This window comes from Hylobates moloch, unplaced genomic scaffold, assembly GCF_009828535.3.
Source record: "Hylobates moloch isolate HMO894 unplaced genomic scaffold, HMol_V3 SCAFFOLD_4, whole genome shotgun sequence".
Classification (NCBI taxonomy): domain Eukaryota; kingdom Metazoa; phylum Chordata; class Mammalia; order Primates; family Hylobatidae; genus Hylobates; species Hylobates moloch.
In genome coordinates this window covers 18,408,385-18,418,713 of record NW_026652279.1, presented here as the reverse complement: position 1 = coordinate 18,418,713, position 10,329 = coordinate 18,408,385, and the positions used below count along the sequence as shown (strand labels likewise).

Here is a 10,329-nt window from a genome sequence, read left to right as displayed (position 1 = left end):
CCTACTGGGGGGTGCCTCCCAGTTAGGCTGCTCGGGGGTGAGGGACCCACTTTAGGAGGCAGTCTGTCCGTTCTCAGATCTCCAGCTGCGTGCTGGGAGAACCACTACTCTCTTCAAAGCTGTCAAGACAGGGACATTTAAGTCTGCGGAGGTTACTGCTGACTTTTTGTTTGTCTGTGCCCTGCCCCCAGAGGTGGAGCCTACAGAGGCAGGCAGGCCTCCTTGAGCTGTGGTGGGCTCCACCCAGTTCGAGCTTCCTGGCTGCTTTGTTTACCTAAGCAAGCCTGGGCAATGGTGGGCGCCCCTCCCCCAGCCTCCCTGCCACCTTGCAGCTTGATCTCAGACTGCTGTGCTAGCAATCAGGGAGACTCCGTGGGCATAGGACCCTCCAAGCCAGGTGCGGGACACAGTCTCCTAGTGTGCCGTTTTCCAGGCCCGCTGGAAAAGCGCAGTCTTAGGGTGGGACTGACCCGATTTTCCAGGTGCCGTCTGTTACCCCTTTCTTTGACTAGGAAAGGGAACTCCCTGACCCCTTGCGCTTCCCGAGTGAGGCAATTCCTCGCCCTGCTTTGGCTCACGCCCAGTGTGTTGCACCGACTGTCCTGCACCCACTGTTTGGCACTCCCTAGTGAGATGAAACCAGTACCTCAAACAGAAATGCAGAAATCACCCGTCTTCTGTGTCGCTCAGGCTGGGAGCTGTAGACTGGAGCTGTTCCTATTCAGACATCTTGGCTCCACCCACCCCACGTCAGCCTTTCAAAGTGCTGGGATTACAGGCAAGAGCCACCACACCCAGCCTGTAGTTTTGTAGGAGATGAAAATAGAAATTTTTATTTTGCCTGTCAATAGGCCCTAATACAAATGATATTTTCTTCTGAATGTTTCATGTTGGGATGAGGGGAGTCAAAATGAGAAAATAAAACCCAGAAAACGAGGATAAGGCTAAGTTTGATTCATGTGATTATTTTTTCCCCTTTTCCACCCTCTTCAACCCCATTCCTCTTTTGAACTTGAAAGCATTTGGTAACTACTTGCTTGTGGTTTCAGGATCCAGAGACTGAAAACACAGCTTGCTTCTGGGGAAGTCTTTTCCATCTTAATGACACACTTTATTCCTAAAAAAAAAATGGCCCTAGAGCATAAGTGACCACGGAGCTAATTTAGAGATAGAATGCCTACGAAGAAGAGTAGCCTAATTGCTTCTTTTAGGGTCAGAATAGAGTCAAGGTAAATTTACTAAATTTCCAATTCTTAACGAAAACCTCAAGAAACAAGTGAGCACAAGTGTTTGCAGGTTTGGGCGGGAAACTAAAGATCAAAAAGACTTAATAGTTTGAGATTTATATATACGTACATGTATATATGTATTTAGTTACCTGCAGAATAAACGTATTGGTTGAAGTGTTTTTTTTTATTTTAATAAAAATAGGAGATGGAGAGCTAGTGGTTTATACTGTATGAATGAGACCAAACACAAAAGAATACACAATATAATAAGATAGCATTTGAATGAAATCTATGGTGAGAAAATTATTACAGTAGCTGCTTCTAGGAGTGTAGTAGGAACAAGGATTAAGTGACATAAGAAAAAGTTCTAGAGGTTGGATGATAATAATGTTCTATATGTGTGTGTTTGGGTTACAAATGCCATTTTCAAAATTTAGTGAATATACATTAAAATTTACATATAGTAAAATGTAAATGCACATAAATATTGCACTTGAATGAATTTTTACATATAAAAATGTAAATATAAAATTGCACTCTAATGAATGAAGGCTGCGGTATTTAGGAGGAAGCACTAATATCTGCATGTTACTATACTTTTATTCCTGCTGGACTTTGAACAATGTCATGTAAAATTGTCTCATGCATTTTTTAATAAGTACATTTGTTGGAGGATGGAAAAGAAGGAAAGCAAAAGTTCTGCCACATACTAATGCAGGGACCTTGGGCAAGTGGTTTTAGCAACCTATTCCTCAATCTCCCTTGTATAAAATTGAGATAATAATATCTGCTTCAAAGCATTACTCTGAAAGTTAAAATGAGATGATATACACAAAGAACCTATCATGGTGCCTAGGACAGAGAATGTATTTAACAAATAGTAATGAATAATAATAAGAAAAGATGAATAACAATAAAAACTAAGTCGTCAAGTTCCACGTTAGTTAGTAACGGCAGGTTAATATAATTCCAGAGGCTGTGCATTAACCACTTTAGTAAGAGTTCTATACTCTTCTGTGTCTGGTCTCCTTCAACTGGCATAAACCACTAGCTATACACCCCCTATTTTTATCAAAATTAAACAAAACAAAACTTTGACCAATAATAGGTTTAAACTATGCGGTAAAAATATCTTGAAAAAAGTGGTAAAACCTATACTGTATTGACATCTATCCTTTACATTTTGTAAAATATACATTAAGAAAAAACACAGCTGTATGACATATGTGGTAATTTAATCGGAGTGACATATGCTGCATTTTAAAAGAGATTGTGAACTAAATTGTCATGAAGACCAAGATAACATTGATCTTAGTGGACTTGCTTAAACTGATGCGTGTTTTTGCTTGTTTTTACATTTTTACTTGAAGAGATTGTAGTATTCAAGTTTCAATAATTTGAGCAGCATCACGTTCAATATTGGAACGGGAAAATTTTTCATCTGACCAGTATAATAACTCATTATATATCTTCTCACCTTGAAAATAATTTTTACCATCACTAATTTTTAAATCAAATGTTCATTCTGTTGAAATGCTTTCAGTCATTCTGTGTAGGAAAGTGGCTTGTGGAATTGAACATTTTTGGGGAGATTTTAGTGCTACTGGAGACTTCTCTGGTGTTTTCAAGTACTACGATATGACAAATGTATTCCAATACATCTTGTCATTTCTCTGAAATTGTACTTTTGGTCTGCTCAATTAAGCTGGGCTTGTCGATAAAGCTGAGCTTGATACCTCAAATCCTTCAAACTGCATTTTGGAGCCACAAAGCCTCCAATTATCTGCATATCTTGGGCATTTCTCTTAGTAAGCTTAGACCCGTATCATTCTGCTGGAGAAAATGGATAGGCCACTCTGTAATGCTGGTATAATAAAGACTTCTATCACAAAGAATAAACAACTAAATGAGCAGCAATAAACTTAATTTGCACATTAGATATGCTTTTCCAAGTTCCGACATTTCAGTTGAAAATAACACTGAAGCAATGAGGCCTATAATTGAACATCCAAAACTTCTCCAGTGGGGAAACAAAAACAAATGTTGCCTGCAAACAAGATCATTTTTATAGCCTGCTGTTACTCTGCTTTTTAATAATTTTCCAAATGCCAGATCAAATAATTTCCCCTTTTATGTGATTTTCATATACCTCTTAGTGTATGTACACATTGTAATTTTAATCTCAGTCCTCCAAAATGAACACACTTAAACTCTCTTTCCTCTCGATTCCTTGTTTGTGCCTATGAAACATGTCCTTAAATTCTACTGGGCATCTTCTGAGGTGCTGGAAAGGCTGCTGCTAATTGTACTCACAATGTTTGAATGGAAAATCGCCTTATCCTGCTGTATTAGTCAAATAGAAATTTCCAACATACAGTGCAGATAACTTCAGAATCCTCTTAACACAGATAAGCCATATCAGCTAAAAACTAAGCTGCCAAATATCTCACTCTTGTAACTATTATCTTTTCCATGTTATCTAACAACAACATTTCTTGCATGACTGAGGCTGATAAGTAAATTCAAAGGGAGATGATTGTTTTATCAGCTTTACTGAAATTTCTCATTTGCTCCTTAACACTCTATTACTCTTAAGGTCCCTATACACTGATTTTGGCTTGAGAAACAAAATTAGATTTGATTCTGTAACAGCAATCGTATGAATATTATTGATGAAAAAATACACATACACATATACACAACTATTAAGCCATCTTAACGAACAACCAGATGACTATTCACCCAATAGTCAAGAAAATGGTTGAATTGATGTACACTATTATAATTTTTTCCTATGCTAGGCTTCAAATTTGTAGATTGTAAAATAATAATTCCTTGGCAGTGATGTCTTCAACATTTTTACATGAAAGGGAATTAGAGAAAACAGTCTAGTTAAGAGGACATGGTAATAACAGACTTAGAACTGTGCTTGTATGACAGTCACACAATTTCATAAAGATTAAACATTACAGATAAATAATAAAGCAACGTTTCTAAGGCTGTTTTTCTTCATACTGTACACACATTTTGTGTTTATTTTATTTATATGTATTTGTGTGGTTAAGTATGTACATGTTTATGTTGCATAGGATATTTCTTGTTAATGACAAAGAAGCAAGAGACCCCAAAATCCACTTAAAATGGGATGCGGATATGTCATGAAGGTTAAAATATAGCAAAATTTCCTTCCCATTATTAGGTGTAAATGCATGAAAGTAACTTGATAATTATGCATAGTGACATCAGTTATGTTAGCATGTACCCTTTTTGTATATGTAAGTTATTCTCCTGTACTGTGCTAGAAATACCAAAACAATGAATTCTCTTCACGAATTTTTGGATTTCGATGTAGGTTCAGGCTTGTACCGCCTTAGGAGAGTGAGGTGATCGATGTCTGTCAGAAACAAAAGATTACAAACCCTATAATTAGAAAGTGAATGCATGTAAAAAGTTTGTTTTTTTCCTTTGATGTTCTTTTTTTTTGCAAAGTGTCCTAAGAAGCTCAGACCCCGAAAAATTGAAAACTGTCAGATTTTAGAGCAAGGAAGCCAGTATGAAAAGTATCCCTATGAACTAAGCTGTATAAGATAGTTACATTTTATTAAATCAGTAAATATTTACTGGGCACATACCGTTCCCGGCAATGTTCTAGGACTTACGATTCATCATTGATTAAAACAAAAATCCCTGCCCTCTTTATCCTTCTGTTTTAGAAGGGAAGAAAAGACAAAAAAAAACCATAATAAATAAGTCAGTTATACAGTTTGTAAGAAGATAAAAAGTGATACAGAAGAAGAAAGAGTGGAACTGATTAAGGTAACAAGGAACGCCTAGTGGGATAATTTTGTTTCAACAACCTCAGCAAAGAGCACTAGAAATGAACAAACAAAAATGTAAGTCAGGCTTTTTTTTTTTTTTTAACTGAGCTATCTTGATTAATTATTGTTTTACTTATGGAAAGAGCAGAGTAGCTGGGGATTATGGTTAGATTTATGGAATACTTGAAAGCGTAGATAAACTTATTTCCATCATAAGTACTAGGAACCTAACTTGCAGAAAACATGGTTATATTACACTTCTGAAATATGCAAATGTTACATCCAGAATACAGTCCAGTGGCTTCCGAGTTTCTCAGTTAGTATTTTTGTTAGCCGTCACCTTTTATTTTTCTTTCATCAATTATTAGTGGACTGTAAGTATTATGATGTCAAAGGTTTAAGAAACACTGGAGGAAGAGTGCATATTCATTCAGTTCAATCTACTATTAACTTTTGTTTTTCTTATCCTCCAGAGTGAAGGAATCCCCATCATTGTATTTTAGCAGCAAAACCATTGGCCCTCCTCCCAGATCACCAGTATTCTAAAGAAACTTTCTTTTAAAAACTACGTTGCTACTGCTGATGTTTTCTATCCTTTCTATTTCACGTTTTAATGCCCTCTGGATTTTCCCATACCTAGAAGATTTAACTGCAATGCCTTTTTATCCTTCACCACATTTTAATCTTCTGCTGTAATAAAATTAGTGCATACTACCTACACCTTCTTAATTTGAAATGATATAATAAATCTCTTTTTTTTTTACCCTTAATGAACTTGTTACTTTTTCAAATATAAAGTGTTCACATTTTTTCAGGGTCTGAGTATTGCCAAAAATGTGCTGGAGGAATAGTCTGTTCTTAAATATAGCTATAACATCTATCTTGAAACACTTAAGTCCATCTCTGTCTTAAAAATTGATGACAATACAATCTTAAGGAAGAGAAAGTTTTTCAAAATATGCCACACTGCTTGGATTTTGACACATCAAGTTTTATCAGTCACATTTCCCCAGAATACTTCAGACAATTGTCATCATAATGTAATACGCTTGAGACAAGTTGGCAGAAATATCTTCCAGGCTCAAAGGTGGGTGTTTATTTTCCTTGAGCTATTTTAAATGATGGCTGAAGTGTAGCAGCTAACTACTTTTTATTGAATATATGTATTTTAATGGAAAAGATGAGAAAGCACCAAATGCTGATTCTAATCATTTGGGCTTAATTAGCCGCTTAAACTGCTTTATCAAGAGAGCCATTTTTATCATCCAGGAGGCAATGAAATGATAGAAGTGATACGGCTTCCAGTAAACATACTAGTTTTATGAGCTGAGATTCAACAAAATAAAGCAGCAAAGAAAGAGAATAGTTACTTCTAATATTAATTATGTCCCTTGGTGATAAATGTAGGAATATTTGGATTGATACTGATTTAGAAATCTTAAAAGTATAGAATTTATCTCTATAAATTGTATGAGTTTATCTGCTTACTGTGATGAAAATATAATAATGATTCACATAGATTTTAATTTTTTCTTACTTACTAAAGGTTGTGACCCCGCATTTCATTAGTTTTGTACCTGGAGTTATATAAACAAATTAGCCAGTTATGTATTTGGTAGCCTTATTTACATGTAAATATTTCACATAAAAATAAAGATTCTGACAGACATTTGACCAAAAAAATATTATCCAGTGACTTTATCAAAACGTCCATGGCCCCTAACATTAAGGCTTTTGAAAAAGCCAAATAATTTAGGTGTAGGTTTTTAACTCTAATTACACTCTGACAGCATTTTCAGTTGCCAAAGTATTCACATCTACCCTGGTATCCCACTGGCAAAGTGTGCATGCTATTAATGAGTACGGTAATGGATCTCTTAAATTGTGAAATCAACTATTTTACATATACAGTATGGTACAGATTTGACACTGTAATACAAGTCATAATATGCCTGCATATTTACAACGTTCATCAGGCACACATGAAGATAATATGATACCTTTTACAATGAGGCTGCCAGTGTTCTTTGCAGTGCCAAACTGATTTGTGGCTATGCATGTGTATGATCCAGCATCTGACCTGGTAACATTATGTATCTTGAGGCTGCCGTCCTCCAAGAGAAATATTCTAAAAAGAAAATACATCATTAATAGAAGTAAGGCTCTTCAACATTGGTAAATCATAAGTGCTTATTTTTATTTTAAAACTTTACTAAAATCATGGGTGTATGTGATAATATGAATTTATTCCTTTCCTGTATTATTCCGTTCTTCATTGTGAGCTATCTCTGAGTCTACATATTAGAGTAAATGGTGTTTGCTTTTATTCTGACACAATATTGATAATTATCATTCTATAACTTGAATTATCATTGTCGATTTCAAAGCATATTAAAAATAAAATCAGTGCTTGGTAGTATAATGTCAAGTTGCTTGATGAATAAGAAATGCAACTATTTACTGTGTATTTTCCAAAGTCAACTCACTGGTGAAAATTGAACTTGGCTTAGAAGAAATGCAAGCAAATTTTCACAGTTAGTCTGTGTCTTTTTAAACATGGTCTGTCTTAACATTTTCTGTGGCCACACAACAGGGTGTTGAACCATGACTGTATTTGCCAGTGCTGATGAGTTGAAGAAACTCTATATGGTTCCATGGCCAGAGGGCCATGCTTATTATGTGGCCTATCCCATCAAAAAGAGGAAGGAAAGAGTAGAAAGAATAAGGCTTCATGGGTTAATTATGAATTAATATTAATGTTCCTAAAAGATGATAGAGTACAAAAAGGAGGTTTATCTGCCAAAGAAGTTCCCATCTTTCATAAAATAATCCATATTAAATTTTTTCTGAAACTCTAGCATGGTCTAAAGCACAATGCCACTGAAATCAGAAGAAAAAAAAACAAACCTGAGATTTGTTTCCTGAAAAATTCACCATCAAATATAATTAAGAGGAGACCAAAAAAATGTAAAAACAAAAGCATTCGTCCAATTTCAGGTTACCTTATTTTGTATCTTACAAATGTAGTTATCAACCTTTTAAAAACATTAGTAGGTAGTCAAGATTGTATCAAAATATGTGACAACATACTAATTTTTAACAACAGTTTTAAAGGCAAGAAAGGGTAGACAATTTGCATGCATGCCATATCCATTAACAATAACAAAATAGTATTTGCTGCATGGCAAACATATCGTCGTTTCTAATATATGTAACACAAAATGTAGCTAATATAATTAATTACTCAATTTGAAACACAGAGAATACCAGCCAATGACATTTTGTAGGAAGCCAGCTTCTGATGGATATATTATTAATAACAGATTCCAAATTCTGTTATCAGTGAGTGGAAGGAGCCACATCTGAATTTAGAATGTTCCATGGCACGTAATCAGATTTTTAAAAGTCATTATCTTAGAGTATTCCCCCATAGCAGACATTTAATGTCTTATTTAATTTCTGAGATGTCTAGTGTACTAGATCCCAATTTACATTAACAATTGAATTATGCCATTATTGATAGAGTAACAAAACTATTCTATTATGCAGCAAACTCAGGCCAAATATAATTCTTTATCTGATTTCAATTAGAAGAGGTAAATGTGAGAAGCTTTTGGGTGCATCTACCCCTAACATTAAGGAATAACTAGGAATTCTGAGCAACACAGAAACCTGAACTATTGGCCAATAAAAAACACATGACAGAAATGATTGATATGTCTGCTGATATCTAAAGGCCACCAAGCAAGTTTTTCAGCCACTAAGTCAATGCCAATGTTTATATTTCATATAACTTTTCATATAACTTCCAGAAAGGAATAATTCATGTGTGCAGTGGTACCCTGAGTATACTACCCCTTTCAGGCTCAGTAGGTCTTCAGTGTTTGCTAAATTGAGTTGAAACAGCCATCACTGAGGCTGATTATTTCTATGAAATCCTAATCAATACATCAATATTTCTTAAGTGCTTACTACTGTTTAAGGTACTGAGACAGCAAACTAAGAAAAGTTAAAATCTGCCCTAGACTAACTAGCTAAGTAGCAGAGAATGAAGTTATATCTAATTATTCTAGTACTCATGCTTTTTCCAGAACCATTACTTTGCCTTACGTTTAGTAAAATAATTCTGCATGTTAATTATATGGTCCAAGAAGTTTCAGCAGTCATCACTAGATGCCCTAAAGATACTCCATGTCTTTATTCCTCAAAATGTGGTCTTATTCCAGACCTAATGAATCAAACTTCATTTTCACAAGACACCCTATGCACTGTAGTACATACAGTGACTAGCATGTACAATAAAGTTTGAGAAGTACTGATCTATTTACTATTAAGCTTTAATCTGAAAATTTTTTCTTTACTTCAAAGTAAGACTACATCTTACTTGTGATCTTATGAAAATAATTTATAAAAGAATAATAACATACATTTTAAATGTTTTATAAAAATAACCTAACTAGTAACCAAATTGATTTATGATTTATTAAAATAAACTTTAAAAGTTCTCTCTGTTGATCTAGGATATAGAATATCAAAGATTTAATCATAACTAACTAAAGATTTTATGGCATAACAAATAGTACAGATATTTGAATGTATCACTTAGATTTCTCCTTTAATTAATAAGAGATATTAAAATATAGTAAAAAATCTCGTGACAATATGAGCAGAATCAAACAACCTGATCATTGTCTTAATTTTATTAAGAAAAAAATTAAACAAAAACTATAAAAGTAAGAATTTCCAGTTTTTCAACATATCTAAACACATCTTAGCAGAAATGATTTTAAAAAAGCAAAAAGAAGGAACACTCAGTGAAGATCAAATTGTACTGAGCAACTGGCATTTTCAGATAAGGCAAAATGCACATGTAAGAATTAACTGGAACATTTTAATTGATGATTTTGGTAACATTCATAGAGAAAGACTGATTTTTTTCTATTCTTCTTTTAGAATATGCAAAAAAGATACTTTATCTCAAGGATTGGTAATAACATACCAATGAACGATATTAAAATATTCTACCTTCATTTGCATATACGCTTCTCTGGCATTAAAAAAAACCACACACACAGCCAGAAGTATAGATAAGCTTGGCTATCGGTATAAAACAGGAAAAATATTCTGATAATAAAAATAGAGATTTGCATGAATAATTAGTGAAAATCATATAGTTATAAGGAAAAAAGCAGAAGGTAATACCATGATTACATATTATATGTATATTATTATATGAGGATTTAAGGTTGAAGTTATACTACTAATATACAATGAATCATAAA

The 10,329-nt window shown here is 34.1% G+C and overlaps 1 protein-coding gene across 6 annotated transcripts in view; it reads right to left on the bottom strand.

Moving 5' to 3' along the window:
• The window catches only part of CNTN6 (contactin 6), a 356,073-nt gene that overhangs the window by 71,718 nt on the left and 274,026 nt on the right, over positions 1–10,329 (bottom strand). For all 6 annotated transcript variants that reach the window (XM_032149519.2, XM_058437172.1, XM_032149518.2 and 3 more), the window contains one exon: positions 7,048–7,175. In XM_032149519.2, coding sequence (XP_032005410.1) covers positions 7,048–7,175 — 128 coding nt within the window. The remainder of the gene's footprint in view (positions 1–7,047; positions 7,176–10,329) is intronic.